The 19,276-nt window shown below is 55.4% G+C and overlaps 6 protein-coding genes across 6 annotated transcripts; 2 read left to right on the forward strand and 4 right to left on the reverse strand.

The window, feature by feature from the left end:
- Positions 1 to 352: 352 nt before the first annotated feature.
- CGCS363_v002399 (Uncharacterized protein) lies at positions 353 to 3,134 on the forward strand (the record flags this gene model as incomplete). The annotated part of the gene is made up of 3 exons (XM_036634248.1): positions 353 to 814; positions 871 to 2,889; positions 2,952 to 3,134. 3 exons carry the CDS (start codon positions 353 to 355, stop codon positions 3,132 to 3,134), a joined length of 2,664 nt encoding a protein of 887 aa, XP_036498991.1.
- Positions 3,135 to 3,710: 576 nt separating this feature from the next.
- Positions 3,711 to 5,276, reverse strand: vcx1-1 (Vacuolar calcium ion transporter; the record flags this gene model as incomplete). Its single annotated transcript, XM_036634249.1, has 3 exons — positions 3,711 to 4,400; positions 4,457 to 4,905; positions 4,973 to 5,276. The coding sequence occupies 3 exons, from the start codon at positions 5,274 to 5,276 to the stop codon at positions 3,711 to 3,713; spliced, it is 1,443 nt and encodes a 480-aa protein (XP_036500081.1).
- A 5,861-nt stretch (positions 5,277 to 11,137) lies between these two features.
- CGCS363_v002401 (putative endo-1,3(4)-beta-glucanase) lies at positions 11,138 to 13,914 on the reverse strand (the record flags this gene model as incomplete). Its single annotated transcript, XM_036634250.1, has 4 exons — positions 11,138 to 11,154; positions 11,206 to 11,719; positions 11,768 to 12,066; positions 12,117 to 13,914. 4 exons carry the CDS (start codon positions 13,912 to 13,914, stop codon positions 11,138 to 11,140), a joined length of 2,628 nt encoding a protein of 875 aa, XP_036500082.1.
- Positions 13,915 to 15,276: 1,362 nt separating this feature from the next.
- On the reverse strand, positions 15,277 to 16,158 carry stn1 (the record flags this gene model as incomplete). The annotated part of the gene is made up of 2 exons (XM_036634251.1): positions 15,277 to 15,971; positions 16,032 to 16,158. The coding sequence occupies 2 exons, from the start codon at positions 16,156 to 16,158 to the stop codon at positions 15,277 to 15,279; spliced, it is 822 nt and encodes a 273-aa protein (XP_036500083.1).
- Positions 16,159 to 16,639: 481 nt separating this feature from the next.
- On the reverse strand, positions 16,640 to 17,633 carry CGCS363_v002403 (DnaJ-like protein subfamily C member 9; the record flags this gene model as incomplete). Its single annotated transcript, XM_036634252.1, has 2 exons — positions 16,640 to 17,427; positions 17,492 to 17,633. 2 exons carry the CDS (start codon positions 17,631 to 17,633, stop codon positions 16,640 to 16,642), a joined length of 930 nt encoding a protein of 309 aa, XP_036500084.1.
- A 398-nt stretch (positions 17,634 to 18,031) lies between these two features.
- RIB2 (Bifunctional protein RIB2) lies at positions 18,032 to 18,568 on the forward strand (the record flags this gene model as incomplete). The annotated part of the gene is made up of 1 exon (XM_036634253.1): positions 18,032 to 18,568. The coding sequence occupies one exon, from the start codon at positions 18,032 to 18,034 to the stop codon at positions 18,566 to 18,568; it is 537 nt and encodes a 178-aa protein (XP_036499280.1).
- Between the last annotated feature and the right edge of the window lie 708 nt (positions 18,569 to 19,276).

Below are 19,276 nucleotides of genomic sequence, written 5' to 3' on the forward strand. Positions count from 1 at the left end.
TGATGCGCTGATCAGAGTAAATTTGGAGGATGGGAAATCGAGGACGGCTTAGTGGTTCGTCGCCGGCACCCCTCGGCAGCAGGTGGGACCACCTTTTTGTCATAGACCCTTGAACACCGCCCGGCGCACGCAACGACCCTGGGCCGTTTTCCAGAGCACAGTGCAGCCCACGCCACGGCCCAGTGGTGCGAGCTGCCCCACTGTAAATTTCTGGCTGACCGCTTTTCGCCCACCACGGCAGAAAAAGTTCCCATGGTCGTGCGCTGCGCTCTCTCTTGGATGGGGAAAAAAGACGGGAGGACCAGAGCACACGAGCAGTCACTCACAGCAGCCTCTCTCGACGAAACGAAAAATGGCCGGAAGACAATCCCATGGACGGCCCCTGCTGTCGTCGAAGCAGCAGCCGAAGAACTTCCGCAAGTCGAAATCCAAAGCCCAGGCCAAGGCCCTCGACGCCTTCACGATCGCCTCGGAGCAGTTTCCCACCAAGCAGAAGAAGACGCCGAGGTTCCGGGAGATTGACGCGCAGCCCGACACTGGAAAGAAGCACAGGCGCACCGAGGAGGACGACGAGGACGAGGACGAAGATGACGATGACGAGGAGCAGCCGAGGCGGAAGAAGGCCAAGGCCTCCGGCGGCGGCGGCGAGGGCGATGATTCGGAGTATGGCAGCGACAGCGAGGGCAACGAATGGCACTACGGCGTGAACGAGGACGAGGATTCGGAGCTCGACAGTGACGAGGCCTTTGGCGACAGCGACGAGGAGGATTTTCAGGGATATTCTTTTAGAGGTAGCAAGACTGCCAAAAATGAGGTTTGCAGCGACCTAGATATCCGGTCGGGAGAAGCTATCACTAACACCGCAGCTAGAACGACGACTCTGAAGAAGACGAAGATGACGACGAATCTCTGGGCGAGGACGCAATCGACCTCGCGCAAGCTCTGGACGAATACGAATCCGACGAGTCCATGGAAGACCAGGGCTCCGGCTCCGAGGGCTCAGGGTCCGACTCCGACGCCGACAGCCCGCCCTCGTCCGACTCAGACGACGAAGAGGACGGAGACGAGGTCGACCCGTCGAAGCTCGGCGCCCTGCAAAAGTTCATCACCAGCTACGGCGGCGAAGACGAGGACGCGGCGCCCACGAAGCAGAAGCAGAAGATCAGCTTCAAGGACCTCGGCTTGGCGGGCGTCAAGGACGCGCAGATGCGCAAGTCGGTGAAGCTCATGGCCAAGGAGGAGAAGGAGACGCGGCCCGGCGCGGGCAAGAAGCTCGAGGTGCCGCTCGCGCGCCGGCAGCAGGACAAGCTGCAGCGGGCGGCGGCGTACGAGACGGCCAACGAGACGCTGGGCCGCTGGCAGGAGACGGTCAAGCACAACCGCCGCGCGGAGCACCTCGTCTTCCCCCTGCCGCAGAACGCCGCGGACGAGGGGCTTGACAACCGCGAGCTGCAGGCGCTCACGGCCAAGAACTCGAGCAACGAGCTCGAGCAGACCATCATGTCCATCATGCAGCAGAGCGGGCTGGCGATGAACAAGCAGGAGGAGAACAGGATGCGCAAGGAGGCGGAGGAGGAGGGCCTGTCCAAGGAGGCGCTCAAGGACCTCGTCAACCAGCGCCGGCGGGAGCGCGAGATCGCCTCGCGCGAGACCAAGAAGGCGGCGCGCATCAAGAAGATCAAGAGCAAGGCGTACCACCGCGTGCACCGCAAGGAGAAGGAGCGCGAGGAGATGAAGCTGCACGAGGCCATGGCCGAGAACGGCGAGATCGACTCGGAGGCCGAGCGCGAGGCGGCGGACCGCAGGAGGGCGCTGGAGCGCGTGGGCGCCCGCCACAGGGACTCCAAGTGGGCGAAGCTGGGCGCGTCCAACAAGCGCGCCGTCTGGGACGACGACTACAGGGCGGGACTGCACGACATGGCCCGCCGCGAGGAGGAGCTGCGCCAGCGCAAGGAGGGCCGCGCGGGCCACTCCGAGAGCGAGGACGAGTCCGAAGAGGAGGAGGATGACGAGGGTAGCGATGACGAGGACGATGTGGTGCGCGAGAAGCGCAAGTTGCTCAAGCAGCTCAAGCGCATCGAGAACGAAGAGGACGACAGCCCGGCGTCGAACCTGATGAAGATGAAGTTCATGCAAAAGGCCGAGGCGATGCAGAAGAAGGCCAATGACGAGCTCATTGCGCAGATCCGCCGGGACATCGACTCCAACGGCGAGGCCAGTGACGAAGAGGAGGTGACGGAGGTGGGACGCAAGAAGTTCGGCGGAGCGGCTAAGCCCGCCATCTCCGCGCCCGCGCTTTCCAAGAACAAGAAGAGCAAGAAGGCCGCCGGCGCGGACGCAGACGACGACGACAACGTGCCGGACAACAGCGCCGTCAACGCAGGCTACTCCATCACCGCCGAGCCCTCGACGACGGGCTCCGCGTGGTCCTCGGGCCCGCGCAAGAAGTCCTCCTCCAAGGCGCACCAACCGCGCGTGCTGGACCTGGACAACTCGCAAGCCATGACGGCCGCCGCGCCGAAGCTCAAGTCCCGCTCAAAAGCAGCCGACGACTCCAACGAAGAGGAGGACGTGGACTCCGACGAGGGCGAAGACGTTCACCTGCCCCTCGCGATCCGCGACATTGCGCAGATGGACAAGGCGTTCGCGGGCGACGACGTGGTGGTCGACTTTGCGCGCGAAAAGGCCGAGGTCGAGGCCGAGGACGACGACAAGATCGTCGACAACACGCTGCCGGGGTGGGGCGGCTGGGTCGGCGAGGGCGTCAGCCAGCGGGAGAAGAAGAGGCAGCAGGGCCGCTTCGTGACAAAGGTCGAGGGCGTGAAGAAGGCGGATCGCAAGGATGCCAAGCTCGACAGGGTCATCATCAGCGAGAAGCGCGTTAAGAAGGTAAATTTTCTTTTTCTGTCCCTGTGTTGTGTCGATACAGTTTGCTGACAAGTTTCTCACAGAACGACAAGTATCTTGCTACCCAGCTGCCTCACATGTACGAGTCCAAGGCGCAGTACGAGCGTTCGCTGCGTATGCCTCTGGGTCCCGAGTGGGTTACCAAGGAGTCGTTCCAGGAGGCGACGAAGCCGCGCATCCTCAAGAAGCAGGGCATCATTGCGCCCATGTCAAGGCCAACGTTGTAAAAGGCATGGTCGGATGGGGAGAAATGCATTGTTGGTCCATGTTGAATACGTCGTCTACTTTCATATTACACATAGACACCTCATGATTGTATCCGGCGAGATACCAGGTGCTAAAGGCGAAATGAGACCAGAAAAGTTAATCTTGATTCGATGTCCAAATGGACGTCTTTTATTGCAATTGAGCACTAATACTGCGGACCTCGCGAACCAGTGTTTTCTGTCTTTGTGCCTTTGCAAACACCAATTTCTCCCATTTCTCGAAGGAACCTTGGATACCGCCCCCTAGAAGCCGCGCCCGTTGAATATTGTACAGATGAGATAGACACACCAAGGAAATATGCACACACGAGAGCGAGCTCTCTTTTTTAACGATAGTCTTTCGAACAGGAGCCTCGTCTTGCAAGACAGACTCGGAATGTTTTGATACTGGTATCAAAGTTAGCTACGCGCCACCAAGACGTCCCGCTGGGTATATGAGAGTCATTGGTTCTTGGCGGAGCTCTAAAAATTCAGGTTCCAGGTTGTGTATGGAGCCTTCTGACACTTTTAAGAAAAACGTATGATTTTACTCATCGCTCAACCCATGACGGTAGAAAAAGCCTTGTCCAGGGCGTCGCTGGGGCTGACGTAGAAAGCCAAGGCGATGATAATGTAGAGGCCAAGCAACATGGCTCCCTCAAGGTAGTTGGACTTGCCGTCCTGCACGGTGTACGTAACGACAAGCACGGAGAAGGCAAAGGCCACAGTCTCAAAAGTCTCGAAGCGGAGAGTCATGGGCTTGTCGAGAACAGCCCAACCGAGGATGACAAGGAAAGGGGTGACGAGAAGAGCGATCTGGATGCTGGAGCCGATTGCAACGCCCATGGCCAGGTCCATCTTGTTTCGGATGGCCACAACCACAGCCGTTACGTGCTCTGCTGCGTTACCGACAATCGGAATGAGAATAAGACCGATAAAGTTTTTGCTGATGTGCGCGCTCTCAACGAGGTCGTCAATGCTGCCAACGAGGTATTCGGCGCAGATAGCGACCAGGACCGTGGTAACGACGAGAACGGCGGCGGCGGCGATGGGACCCATGAGGGCCTCCTCAGGCTCCTCGTCGTGGTGGTGCTGGATCTCGGCATCGAAGAGGTTGGGGTGGGTGCGGAGCTGGAACCAGAGGTACATCACGTACAACGTCAGGAGAATAATGGCAGTTCCGCGAGAGAGCAGCAGAATGCTGTGCTCCTTGTCGTCCGAATCAGCCTTAGACAGGGCGGAGTAGAGCTGTAGGCGGTGTTAGTTAAGGAGCGGGGTACATGCATATTCCGCGAGAAGCTTACAGTAGCAGGGATGACCAGCGAAGCCGAAGACAAGGTCATCAGCGAGCAAGTGGTCTGCGCCGTTGCGGAAGCAAAGCTCTGTTCCATGCCTTGGCCCGTAACTCTGTCGCGCATGTTGACAATGCCGCCAAAGAAGAAGCACATGCCCATAACCAGAAGCAAGTTGGACAAGATCGAGCCCAGCATGGACGACTGAACGACCTCAATCTGACCATCCTTCAAGGCGACAATGCTGACAATCAGTTCGACGGCATTTCCAAAAGTAGCGTTGAGCAATCCTCCCAGTGCCTCGCCCAGCTTCACGGAGATCTGTTCGGTCGCAAATGACAAGACGGCGGCAAGCGGGATAATAGCGAAGAAGTTGATGGTGAAGACGGCAGTAGAGCTCCAGTTGCCCTGGCCTGCGACAATGCCGATAGGCACCATGACCAGGAGGAAGTTGACATAGTCTGTGAAAAATGGTTTGTTAGCTACCAGGCGCAGCAACACGATGCGGCTGGCGGCTGGGCGACTTACTGCTGAGGAGAGTGACCTTGGTGATGTGCCAGGCGTAAGAGCCGTATCTCACGGCAACATTGTCGCTGTCGGTGCCTGGAGTATGCCTTGGGTCGAGGAAGAAGCCGTAGGTCTTGTTTTGGTGGTGGTCGTGTTCGGCGACGCCGTTTCCATTGCCGTTTTGGTCATGGTGACCGGAGGAGTGGTTGCCGTTGAGCAGAGGCGATTCTTCGTCTACCTCGCCATCGCGGGCGTTGGGCTTGTTCGTGCTGCCCCAAGAGCGAACCTGTTCGCGAAAATGTCTGTTGGCTGAATCGTCGGACATCGCGCCACCATATTAGCCGAAGCCCAGACCACCAGAAAAAAAAGCTGTATCTGCGATGTCGCGAAGGTCGACAACAGTGTAAGGTATGCGTTAAGTGGTGAGGCAACCGATGAGAAACGAAAATAGAAGGGAAATCAAGGAGTGACGATCCGAGGGACAAGGCGACCAGATGTGCGCCTGGAATGGGTGTGGCAGGAAAGAAGAGAAAGAGCCAGTCGCAGGAACAGGACTCGCAGGAACAGGACGTTACGATGCGCGCTGTGGCTTGGAGGGAAGGAGAATGTCAAGTGCGTTGCCGGCGTGAGTGAAGTGCATCCAAGACTGGAAAGACTGGAGTGCCAAGACTGAAGTAGCAAGAGTAGCGCAGGCAATCCAGGGAGCTGCAGCTACCAGTACATGGGTGGGAGAGAAGAAACGGGGCTTGCTACTGGGGCCGGCGGCGGTGATGGAGAGGAGGTGACGGGAGGAAAAAGTGGTGAGTAGGTGAAGTGTAAGAACTCAGAGACAAGGCGATAGTACCTTGCGGTGTAGCTGGCGCAGCAGGGTACTTTTTTTTCCCTCTCTCGATCGGAAAACAATCAAACAGAAATCCAACGCAACAGCAGGGACGGCAATGTATCTATCTGTGAAGGATAGCAGCAGGGTACTTACAGACCATGTCTGCGGACTGACTGTCGTATGTACAGTAGTAGCAGCAACGGGAGTTCCTATCAGGTATCGCAGATAGACAAGTTGGCTGTCACGAACGGACCGGATGAGAGTCCTGGGAGGCCCTGCTCAGCGGATGTGTCTAAGTGTGTGTGTACTCGGTCTACTGTACCTGTGTGCAGTACGCAGTATGCGCGTGCCGCCCGACGGGTGAGTGGGGTAGAGGACGGTCGGTCAAGTCGTGCGTGATCCAATGGAGGAGGGTTGCGCAGAGATGAGGGCACGTTGGGCCGCCAAGTCGCAAGGTAATGAGGGATCTGGTATCAGAGAGTCGTGGTGTGGTGGTAGGGTCGTGATCGAGTCGAGCGTGGTGTAGTGTGGTAGTGTCGTGCGCACTGGGGAGTCCAGACGTCCCTGACCGTAACGAGGAATGGTGTGCGAGCGCAATTGCCAATTGGCAGCCTTTGCGTAGATCTCAATAGGCAGGAAGAGAGGGTACAAGACGGGGTCCAGAAGCCGTGTTCCAGAATACAGATGCTGCTGCTGTTGCAATTCCAATGTGCTTCTCGAGCAAGCTTCAGGTGATAGCCAAGAGCAATCAATTTTGGGGGTGGTGGACGGTAGGACAGCAGCTCAGACGCGGTGCAGGAAGGGGAAGAACACAGCCCCCTTTTCTTGTCAAGCTATTATGGGGAAACGTGGGACGGGATGTCGTAAAGGTAGGACGAAACAAGCAGCAATTCAACATTCAGCAAGAATGTGTCTGGTCTGGCTGGTGGTGGTGTGGAAGTCTGCTGGTTCCTCAAGTTTGGTGCTGCTACTGCTGCTGGACGGTTGTCCAACAGGACTCGACCTGGAACCTGATTTGCTTGGCATTTAGATGGTATGGATCCCCAAGGGAGGCCTCCTTGGAGAATGATGATGGGGCCCATGACAATGGCACACTGGGACATTGGATGCCTCCCCCATGCATGCGGTCATGGAGTACACTGCATCACTTCCCACTCCTCCTGCAGCGCTGGACTGCACCTTAGTCACTTCACTGCATACTAGAGCAAGCTCCCAGAAAGCTTCCTTCGGGTCCCTAGGTTCTGCTCCTCCCCCAACGTCATACAGCGGGCGAGCTAGTAGCGACTACCTGGCGGCAGGTTTCAAACTCCCAGCAAGGGTGAAGTCGGCGGCGCCCAATGGAGGTGACTGATGATGCCAAGCGTGGCTGTGCTGTTTTGGCGTTGGGTTGCTTCACCTTCACTCTCGTCAAAATTTCTCCGCTGCTTCCTAGCGCCCTCCTGCCTCCTGCCGCCGGCCTTCAGAGTCTACTTTGTACCTTAGTTAGGTACGGACAGCACCCACTTTCCTCTGACAGTCTGGGATTCTCTCCCACTTCCCACTTTTCCGCCGGCCGATATGGGAGCGAAGCTGGGAAGAGGCGGAAACAACTCTGCTGCTTTCCATACGACAGGCGCATCTTGTCCTTGTTGGCTGCCCAGTGCCCCTGGCCGGTGGCAGCAAGACCTCGCAAAGTGCCGGGCAAGAGAAGCTTATTAAACGTCACCAAGGTACGCGGCAACTGCCCGCTTCCCCTAGCTTGTGGACACGATACCGTCATCATCGGACTTTTGCTCCCGTCCATCGTATCTTTGGCTTCCTATCGACGCATGCTCAGTCATCCATCCGAAAAGAAAGGAAATGGAAAACGACCATCCGTTTGCTTGCGGCCGCTCGCGAGCACGTAGGTCACAAGCAACTCACCCGCAAAAGGCTATTCGGCGTCGCATTCAACCTTTCTTCCCGAAGCCAATTTGCTGTACAGATACTTACCCGCCACCATTGCCGCAGCAACTACCAACATCGAACCTTGAGGTCGAAAACGCACAAGTTTAGGCTTGGCTGACAGTCCCTTTCCACATATTTCGTCTCGGCACGAAGCCGTTCCACAGCCAGGGACGATCGTCTTGAACTTCGGCTCAGGGGACCGGACGATTTGCGACAAACAACAGCTCGAGCTCACCCGCCCACGACCACGGCCTGAAGATACTGGACGGCAGCAAAAAATAGCAGCAACGGTGCTCTTACCAAACACACACACTTCAAACTCGGCTGACCTCTTCAACCTCAAACAGGGACATCTCCTGGTCTCGTCTGAAGTTTGACTTTTTCTGGGTGCTCCTGCGACTAACATACCAGCACCTATGGCGCTACGTACCCCCGAATGCCCACAACGATTGCTGCCAATGGAACCCTACAGTGTCCCAATGGTTGCCGGGCGAGGCAAACAAGCTCCAGACTCGTGCTCCCTGCCAATGGCGAATGCTGCATTCGGTTGCCCTGCGAAACGCCCTGCCTTGGCTTGCTGGGGGCGGGTCTCCACAATGCCCACTCGGATTCGGAGCCCCATGTCCCGATCTACGGACCCCCCAGTTGCGAGTCCCGACCCGACAGCTTCGCAGTGAACTGAGAGAACCATGCCCCGGCGCGGACATGGACTCTGTCTGCAGCCCACCCGCTCTGGACCCTTATCGAGCCTTATCGATAAAGCTTCTGCTGGCCCTGCCCTTCTGCCCTGCCATCCGCCTCACTGGATCAACCCAAAGTCAAACACTCAAACTCGACGCTCTGTTCAACTGCACTTTGTTCTTGGCTCATCGCCTCAACTATAATGGCCAGAGTGCGCACAGCCTCGTCCATCTCGAGTATCAAACTTAACGCTCAAATCCTCGCATGAAGCAGGCCCGTCTGCCTCGTCTCTTCAGCCCGCCTGATCTGATGATCCAACACACGATTGCCTCAACTCTGAAATGCGGGGACGGGGGAGGGGAGACGGGCACGGAGGCTGGTCAGAGTGCATGTCTCCGATTCATTTTGCAGACATCTCCCGAGTCATCCAGCTTCTCATGCTTCATGCGTGTGCTTTTTCGACGCCGCCATCGTGCGCTGGCACTTTCACAGCCACCGTCATCCGTCCAATCGACAACTCCCCCACCCCCACTCATCTCCGTTCACTTCCTTCTCTCGAGTCGGCAACTTTGACACTGAGCGGCACTCACGGGACGCTGCCTTGGGCGCGTCGCAATATGCACGTGGCCTTCATGGCTCAGCCAGCACTGGGCTAACCAGAGTGAAGCTGCAGATCTGCCTGAAGTCTTGCGAGTACCTTGGTGGTCTCGTTATCGCAATCAGCATTCGCTGTTGGGCAGCCAGGTAACCGGACAAAGCCAATTCCGGATACGCTGGAGTTGTTTGCGCCGAAATTCTTGAGCCGACAGCGCCGTCTTCGAGACTATCGTGAAATGATGAACATGGCAAATTTTGACTGCAGCATTTTTGCGCATCGGCCTAATTCACGTGGACCCAAAGCGCCCGGGCTCAAAGCGGCTCGCACTTCGTCTCATGTTGAGGCGGTCCCAGAATGTCATCTCTTGTGCCCCCATCGGCCCAAAAGCTCGACGGTTGCGAGGCGGTCGTGACTGGGCCGATTGTGCCGTCTTCCGAACTAGACCACACCATCCTTATCAACCCGCTCAAACCGCGTCAGGGCAAGCTTCCAGGAGACAGCGTTGCCTCTGCTGTTCGTCAATGCATCTAATCAAGTCGCCTTGAAGGGCTGCAGAGCCTCACGGGTTTTGAAAACCTTGCCCTCAGCTGCACTTCTCAATAGCCTGACAGCTGAGGTTTGAGGCTGTATTAACGACCAACCCAGTCAATAGCAATGACAACTCCGGCGGGAGCCCCAACCGTATGCTGTGTCTCTTGGGTGAAATGGGGAAATGTTTCAAGAAGTCGACAAGAGACGGACCCCGGAATCCGGATGTTGAATGCCAATGCGCGCCGCGCACCTACAGTGCTGACCAACGGTGCGCATGGGCTGAACGCCACGGTGTTCGTGCCCTCCAACGACACACCAGCGGCCATATTCAAGAGCACCGCACCCAAATCCTCTACATGCAAGTGACAACTTGCAAAAACAGAGTCGATGACGGTTACTGAATCCAAGCCAGCCTGATTATCAAAAGCGGTTACAATAAGCATTGTGGCGAGAAAAGCTTAGCCTTTTCGGCCCCCAAAGAAAATGGGAAACCAGGGGCCCGTGTTACGTAGATGGGTGACGCGTCATCAGAAAAGCCCCCCTGGAAATTCCCATCTGACGGAATTTCGCATCTTCCTCCTTCTCCCCCGCGAATGAATAAAGGGGCGTGTGAATTGCAAAAGAGAAGAAGGCCACCCCCCGAGCTAGATCTAGCCAACCAACCGGCTTCTTAGCTGGTCCAGACGTTCGGGACTGCTATCAGATTTCGAGATGCAGCCGCAGGTTTGAAGGCTTGGCACAGCAGACCCTCGAGATGTTCTATCCCGTACGCAGCTGAAATTATAAGTAACATGTGTGATTATATTGACCTGCTATGATTCGACAATTCAAGGACTCCGCAGCAGGGCTAAACCTGATCGAACAAGATCAAATTCGCAACCTCTCCAGCGCGAGAACAATGCGGAACTCATCCTCCGTCATATGCGCCTATGCATGTTTCGCAGTGACTGATTGAGCTCCCTCCAATGGTCATTAAATCGGCATAACCCATCATATCTCTGTCTCTCAAGTCTCCGCAGCTCGCCGCAACGCTCTTCACGCCTCATTTTGGCGGAGTCTTGGAGCCTAGCCAGGCACTTATAACTATCGGGCCACCAACGTCGGCAGTATTGCTTAAGCATTAATTAATGCCAATCATGAAGTGACCAAGTAAAGAGGCTTCAAGTGTAGCGAGTATGTCATGGGTTCTGCCGGGAAATCAACATATTACCTGACTTTCGAGAGTTCCGGTCCCCAAGGGTATGCTCATTGGTATCCCAATACAAACACCTCTCGATGATAGCATGGACTTATCACCGATAGCACAAAAGAAGGCCGAAGATGACTGCACCTGCGCAATCACAAACATCCCAAACAACTTGGTACACCGCGTTATCAATGTGTGAACAAAATGCAAAAGACCAAAGCATAAACTCCCATTCTCAATTCATAAAGGATACTATCTAAGCGTATTGCGGTCGTTATTTTTGATCGTTTTCGTCGTTTAGGATTACCATAACATCTCTTCATACTGGTCGTGTTCATTCTGTCATTACTCATGCAAGCAGGAAATCGAATGTTGCCGCCCTCCAAAGCATCGTGTCTCGTTCCTAGTTCATTACTTGCATTCTGAACGTGTCATGGGAGTTTAGATGCCGCCCATCGCTGGGTAGCATGTTAGCGGTCATCCACCAAATGAAAGAGACATCAACTTACCCGCAGCGTAGGCCAGGTACCATGTCAAGCTTGCGCCTCCATCGATCCAACCAGGATCAAAGTTGGGGCTGTTGAAGAAGTCGAACGCAGTCTTCCCATCGATCGTCGCCAGGTTTCCATACAGGATTCCCCTCCATCCGCCGACGATGCTATCGACGCGGCCGTTACTAAAGTACACGTCCCATTCTTCTTTGACGAAGGCCGGGGTACGAACGAAAGGCGACGATGCAAGGAGAGGAATCATGTGGATGCCCTGGATGTATTCTATATTAGCGCCGAAAAAGGTTGTGTGGTCGACCTTGTTCTCGAACAAGATGCCGGCCACCTTGTTTCCAATAAATTGGGGTGGCTGCACGACATTGTCGCTCTTGTAGAGATAGTATGACTGGAGGGAGCGGGCGATGACGGCGAGCTGAAGATTGCCGCGCATGGCCATAGTAGTGTCACCAGAGGCTTCTCCCCACATCTTGATGGCATAGGCGGCCATCATGTCCTCCGAACTTGATTCTTGGTTCTTTTGAATCATTAGTCATGGCATTCCAAACCCAGACGGGGCGCTCACCTTTCCATCATACGAGGCATACAGACCGTGTGCCCAGCTATGCCCGTGGTACCAGTCCATAGAGCGCCAAAGTGGGAAGTACGTGTCTTTGGTGCTAGGGTTGGCAAAATCGCGCACCAAGGCATTGACGTAAGCCTTGTTGGCTTGCATCCATGTAGGATCCAGGTGCGCGATTGCAGCGGCTGCCAGGATGTGGTAGCCATAATGGAAGTGGTGGTCGTTGTAATATGTATTGCCGAAGTCGGCGCCATCATTGCCTGTTACATATGTTGCTGAGGATACAACACCTCCCCACGCGCCTGTAGAGCTGTTAGCAAAAAGCGGAATAGTATGGCAAATCAAAACCTACTTTCGTACAAAAGAGGAAACTTCTGCTTGTTGTCCGCAAATCTGGCAAACGCTTCCTTCAGCCGGGGCAGGGCTGACTGGGCCAACCCCGTATCTTTCACAACGTCGTTTATGGCCACGATCAAAATAGCAAACTTGGCCAGTGCCTTTCCACTGAAATACATCGAGTCCAGATCTGACTGCGCACTCATATCCTGAGACACCTCCTGGGTTGCTATCCCGCGGATTACGGTTTTCGCTTGTTCAGAGATGGTGGTGAGAGGACCTTTCTCGGGACTCCATGGAGCAAAGCCCATGCTGACGGGCAGGTTCGGCTCAACCATGGTCCATTGATCAGCCAGCACCAGTGTTCCATTGCCCTTGGTAGGGGTCTGAAGCAGGACTTGCTGAACCGCGGCCTTGGTCGTGGCGTCGAACGATGCGACGTGATGCGGCAGTGCGTACATGGCCAGCTTTCCATCCTGGTGTCCTTCCTTGGAAAACTTGAGGCTGTACGTGCCCGTGTTACCGTTCACGGAGCCAGACAAGGTGACCGTCGTAGGATAGACACCAGCTGCCAGATCAAACACCGCCTCGCCATTTCCAGGATCCTTGGCAAGCTGGATGGATCCGTAGAAGGGCTTCGTTGATTGGGCCATTCCGTTGTTGACAACCTGTAGGTCCAATTGGTCTCCTGTGGTCGCGTATGCATACAGCCGCCAGATCTTTCCGTCTTCGAGTTGGAACGTGTACTTGGCGACGCCGGCCTTTGGGTCTTGGGTTGCCCGTGTAACAGTCCGGAAGAACACTCCGGTGCGGATCACAGGAGTAGCTCCAGAGTAGTTTGCCGTTACAAACGGCATCCCTTGAACCAAAGGAAACGAAATCGCAGGCACAGCTCCTGAATTCGGCTTCAGGTGGACTCTGGCGGAAAATGCAGTGACGCTGTCCATACCCACGGCTGTATCCGCCTCAAGTTCTTGGGCACTGATGACCATGGATTGAATGCCTACTGGGTTGATAAAATAGGACGCCGCCCCGGAGTCCTTGTTCGGGCCAAAGACCCGCTGATTCGCATCGATATGAGAAATAGTCATGCCGTAGCTCGCGGCGGCTCCTTTCCCTGCACCCCATGCTATGGCGTACGGGTAGGTGTAAGTTGGTGCCGTTTGATCACCCAAGAAGAAATTGGCGTAGAACTTGTTGGTCTGGAGCGGCCCGCCTGATGTAATGCCCTTCCGTGGAACAGGGTGGTCGCTTCGAGTCGTAATAGATGACGGCGGCGCATCCGTGCCAATAGGCTCTGCGAAAAGATCTCCTGATGCCATTGGTGCAGACGGTAGCGGCGCTACGACAGTTCCTCCTGAAGTTGGTTCAATCAAGGTCGACGGAGTCGGAATCGGATCCGACATCAAAGGGCAAGTAGTGACCTTGCCTGCGGTATCGAGATTACTGTGGACGTCTCCGGTAGTCTGAGGAGTTTGACCAGTGAGGGATGGCAATACAACGACGTTTCCTCCAGATTGTGCGCTGGTGACGAATGGGGCGGAATTGGCGCCTGAAGCGGATCCCTGCGTTGGCTGGCTTCCTCTGGGAACCTGGACGGTAACGGTGTAATTGGTCGTTTCGGTAAGGCAAGTCAGATCGCGGCTATCGAGTAGCAAAGGACGGATGCTGAGTTCTCCAACAGCTCTCGGCTCTCGGTCTGCAAGATGAAGTCGTACGTGTTGTTGGTGGAATAGGGCGAGGGCGCTCTCGCAGAGGAAAACCTGTATAAGAGTCAGCCTAATGATCCCCATCTTGTATTTGAGGCCCGCCATTGCGGGATAGCAGTGATCTTATCGTGTTTGTGTATGTGGTTTTCTTGATATCAGGCCGGTTATGGCAGCTTGAATTTGCGAATGTCGCGGTAAAGGGGCAAGAGATCATCAGCAGCCGCCCACGCTTGTGTGCGAGTGTTCCGGTTCAAATATCCGGCCCACGAGGAGAGCCATTGGGTCAACAATGAGAGCCATCGACGAAACGGCAGCATCATACCAGCGCACTGAAGATCGAAGCCCAGAACTCGGCGGGGCAGCATCGTTACCGCGCAACAGTGGTGTGGGCGGGGGGCGATAGGAATGCGAGAGTCTCAGAAACAATGGGCAAGTCTCACCTGGTAGGAATGCTAAATAGTTTGCCCGGAAACTCGATGTCGGATTGCAAAGAGGCGAGCTGTGTGATAAGAAGAGAGTCCGTTTTTAGGATATGAGGGATCGTGATCGGACGAGACAGGCAGGCGTTGGCGATGATCGTGTCTTGATGATGCTGGATTCCGTATCCAAATACGGTGGCCGGGAGACGTTGTAGGGCTGGGCGAAACAGCCTTTGTCAGAATCGAGATGGTAGGGGAGACCGACCTTCAGAAGATTTTAAAAACTCAACTGCGAGGAGGGAGATGTTGTTGCTAGTTATGTCGTTGCTTCATGCCCGTGCAACATCATCAGATATTCTGAAGGAAGGAAGTTTCGGCACACGACTAATGCTGCGAGACCGACCCTCTTTGGCTGACGCATGCCTGCCCTTGGCGTGGGTACCCTCCGGCATCGAACCTGCCGGTTCATTGGCAAGAAGAAGAAACATTCAATTGTGGTGATAGATGACAATTCACGGAGCAACCGGTCACTTGGCCACGATCGCGATGGCATGCAACTTGGATCAAGGCTCGTTAGCAGACTACATTGCTTCTTTAAGAAGTCAGGTCGAGCGGGGTCGCATCGGGCCGTTCTGAGGCCATGACGCAAGCACACGATCGCCAACACATGTAGGATGGGAAACGGGTAGCATTTACAGCTCCTTCATCCTCCTTGAGCAGGTTGAAGTTGAGAAGTTGACGGTTTATGTGGATGTTGTTTTGAGATTGAGGTGTAGTAAGCCCGGTGTGACCAGGTCCCAAGCTCCAGATCAGCACCTTGGCCGGGCTTGGCGATCATAAGACTGGCGTCCCTCATGACCAACTGAGGTCTGATCCAATCCAAGACAAGGAATGACTGATTCCAGGGGCAGCAAAAGTGATTTGACCTGAGAAAAACTGAATCGTACAAGCAGTACTGATTGGTTGATCATAATCCGTACCATGGACCCAAATACATTTCCCGGGTATCAAAAGCAAAGCCAATAACTCCATAGCGCCGTTTCCCACATCAAAGACCGAGGGCATTGTACTTGCCCCTCATGTTCTCGTCCAGAACATGTCGTAGTAGTGTAGAAGATGCTCCAGCGCCTCGCTCTTGTGCCTTCTGGCTCTTCCTCATCTTGTGATACCGATATCGATTCGCGACTTCTGCTTCGGCGGCAGCCTTGCGTCGCTTCTCTTCCTCTTCGGCAGCCCGCTTCTTCTCCTCTCGCCTCTTCTCCCTCTTTTTCCTTCTTCTCTCATCATCATCATCGCCGTCCTCCTGTTGCCTCTTACACCTTCGTATTTGCTTGTCTGTGAGCAGCCATGGCTCTAGGAGGACCTCATCCCGAAACCGCGTGCGCCGCTCCCACAGCGCTACTTCCTGCTCCGTAGACCTTAGCACCTTGACCTTGTCAATCTTGATCTGCATCTCCTCGCGAAACGTGGTCAGGCCGCCCTTGATGTCAAGCACCGAGCCCACGTCGACGTCCACACAGTCAGCCGGAGGCAGCGGCTGAGGCCTCAGGCCGAATTGTCCATTAGGCTGGTTCTGAGGGGCGGCGGAAGGCGTCCTCAGCACGACAGTGCATTCGATGCAGGCGCCGCTGCTGTCATCGACCGTGTATATGCGCCGGCCCGGGTAGTCGTCAACTGCGACAACGATGCCAACAACGCGGACCCATTTGATCGGGAGATTCCTGTAGAAGTAGAAGTCCTGGGCTGAACAGTGTGTCAGCTTGGAGGTTTGTGCAAGGCTGCTGCAATGCGCGGCAAACGTACCTTCATAATCTGGGACCGATACCAGGCGATGGATGTCGGATACGTGCATCAAGCACCATGTGTTATGAGTGGGAGACAGCTCGAAACAGTAGCGGGGGTAGAGGCCCGGAGACGAGTCGCCCGTCATGGCATGATTAGTGGAAGTCAAATCGCTCCAGCCTGGAGATGTTCGACCATTATTCTGTTACGATATCGCGGTGAGTCGAGGGCGGTCGATCGGAACGGAGAGGACGCGTCGCGTTGAGAAATGTGTCTGTCACCGGCGAGTTTATTTTACTGAGGGAAGCCAAACTTGAGGTGGTTGACCTGGGGATGTCTTGCAGGGTCGTTAGTGCCCCGCATTGTGGCAGGTACAGTGCAGCGTGCAGCGTGCGGCAGTGCCTCCGCTACGCCGCGCCTCACAGGGGAGGACGGCGCAGCAGGCAATGAAACCCATTCGACTTTTCGCGGCTGCAAAATACCAAAGCAAAGATTGAGCTCAAAACGATCTTCTTTTCGTGATATCAAGTTTACCAACTCCTGAGGCCCATATGATGAATCCTGGCTAACCCATAACCTAATATCCAGTGTATCCCATCCCCCGTGACGCCAGACCAAACACACTCTGCCTATCGCCTCGACTTTCTGCCACCCTTTGCAGGCTTACTTTCATCAGCCTTGGGCTTCTTCAGACGTGCGGCTGCGGCCTGAAAAGCCTCCTCTGATGGCTCCTCCTCGACAGCTGCCCTCTTCTTACCCTTCTTGGGCTGGCTTGTCGCGCCGTACTTGGCAGCCAGGTCGTCCAAGAAGCCAGCACGCTTCGACTGGTTGCTCTTGATGAGCGCCGCAAGGTCATCTTCACCGCTGTCCTTGCCCTTCTTCTTGCCCTTCCCCTTCTTGTCGCCAAAGAGCTTGTCATGGACACCCAGCTCCTTGGCGTACTCCTCGGCTTCATCGGCCTCGCCCTTGGCCGCCTTGATGCGGGCTGCCTTGGACAGCTTGCTCTCCTTGGTGTACCTCTTGTACGCTGTCACATCCTCGGTTGCGATAGCTTCATCGATGATCTTGCGGAACCGCTCGTCGTCCTCGAGGACATTGCTCAGCATCACCGTCTCGTAGATCTTGTCCATGTCTCCCTTTGCTTGCTCGTAGGCAATCAAGACATCATCCTTCTCCTCATCCGAACCCTTGTATTTCTTGGCGAATTTCTCAATAGCATCGGCAGAGATCGCATCGCGGAATTGTTCGCGGTAGTAGTCGGACCAGTTGAAACCCTCCGAGTCGATGATGGACTCGGAGGTAGACCCAGTCGTATCATAGCGCTTGCGCCGGGCAGGATCTGAAAGGATGGCGTATGCGAAAGCGATGGACTGGAACTTCTCCTTTGCCTCATCTCTTTGGTCGTCGGGAACCTTGTCTACAGAAAACATTTCGTCAGAATGAGCTCCGAAGGGCCCCGATGAAGGTTAAGGTGTTCATACCGGGATGGTTCTTGAGCGCCGCCTTGCGATAGGCAGACTTGACTTGATCGGCCGTAGCTTCGCGGTCGAGTCCAAGAGTCTCGTACGGATCGATGACTGGAAGCTCGCTCTCGACGAGATCATCTGACGCAGGGGAAGACATTTTGGAAGAGTCGATGACAAGGACTTATTGGGTTGATTCAGGCCTGAAGGCGAAGCTTTGCGACGCGCTTGGAGCTGGTCCAGACGCGACAGCTAAAGTGGTGGGTCAAGCTTGTGCACGCGTGATTGGACCACTTGGTGAGCCGTGCACGACAAGCTAGCTGTCTGGCATGGTCGGCGACCGGCGAGTGCAACACCGACTGCTTCAAGACCTCTGGTGACCCCTCCCCCTCCATGCGACTGGATCACAGGTTACCTCATCTTTTTTGTATCGAAGAGCTCGCACTCAGTTGAGGCGCTATACTGCTGTTCGAGATCTTGACCTGACATCGCATCCCGCAGCACAGCAGTTTTGAGCGCTTCACCCTCGAGCACGTTTTCTGTGTAACATCTCGAATCATGACATCAGAGGTTGATGCCATTGAACCAGCGCCGATAGCGCCTGGCGATCACAAAGCTTACCTGCAGTATGCCCTCTCTCTGGCGAAGCAATCACCGCCAAAACCTACCAACTACCGCGTCGGGGCAGTCCTCGTCAACCCCGCAAGCAATGCCGTCGTCTCAACGGGATACACGTTGGAGCTACCCGGCAATACCCACGCTGAGCAGTGCTGCTTCATGAAGCTGGCGGAACAGCATGAGGTGGCGGAAGAGGAGCTTGGCTCGGTGATCAAGACACCCCTCGTCCTCTACACCACCATGGAGCCGTGTTCAGTGAGGTTAAGCGGGAACCTGCCTTGCGCCAAACGGATTCTTCAGCTGCGGTCCGTCATCAAGGCAGTGTACGTCGGTGTACAGGAGCCCGAGAAATTCGTCAAGGACAACACGGGACGGGCGGCTCTTGAGAGGGCAGGTATCGACTTTGTCCACATTAAGGGGCTGGAGGGCGACATTCTGAAGGTGGCGACGGCAGGACATGTGAAGACGCCAGCATAAGCCAGCTTCCTGACATTACGCCAGGTGGTGGTTGTTCGTTCTCACGATCGCGTAGTCAGAGACCAACACAGCACACTGGTGGCACTACATGCAACGGTCCGCTGCCAGTTGCTACCTGTGCAGATGACAGCGCGGGAACCAGCCATGGCGGCAAACGGGCAACGTCCAATTCCTGATCGACTGTTGTCATGTCATGCTGCCCGCCAGCAAGAAGTGGCTACCTCCAGGGTAATCGTCCTACTGTGCAGGAAAGGGCCAGAGAAGCGAAGTGGGAGAAGGAAAAGCAAGACCAAAGGAGCGGTGTGTCCGCAATGGGAAAAGAGCCAGCAAGGAAAAGCAAACGGAACGATTTCGTCACTGGCTTGGTCCAGCCCGCGTTGCAACGTGGTGTACGGCTGTTCTCAACACACAATGCCATGAATGCTGCTGGATTTTCATCATTCAAGACGGTTTCTCTGCAATTCGACAGCAATTTGCTCCAAGCATCATCGTGAGAAAACAAGGCCTGTTCTATTGCCTCCACGTGCAGACTGTTCGGTGCAGTGAGACAACAACCCTCAACTACAACTCCCGCGAGCACGAGGTACCTCCCTCGCTGCAGGGTGCACAAGTTGCGGCGGGTTTCCAGGGGCTTGGGCCCGATAAGGTGCCCGGAAAACCACCATCTGCCGCTGAAAACGACACTGGGGGCCCTGGGTGCGTTGCAAC

This window comes from Colletotrichum siamense (assembly GCF_013390195.1).
Source record: "Colletotrichum siamense strain Cg363 chromosome Unknown KSG_Cg363_contig02, whole genome shotgun sequence".
NCBI classification, from domain to species: Eukaryota; Fungi; Ascomycota; class Sordariomycetes; order Glomerellales; family Glomerellaceae; genus Colletotrichum; species Colletotrichum siamense.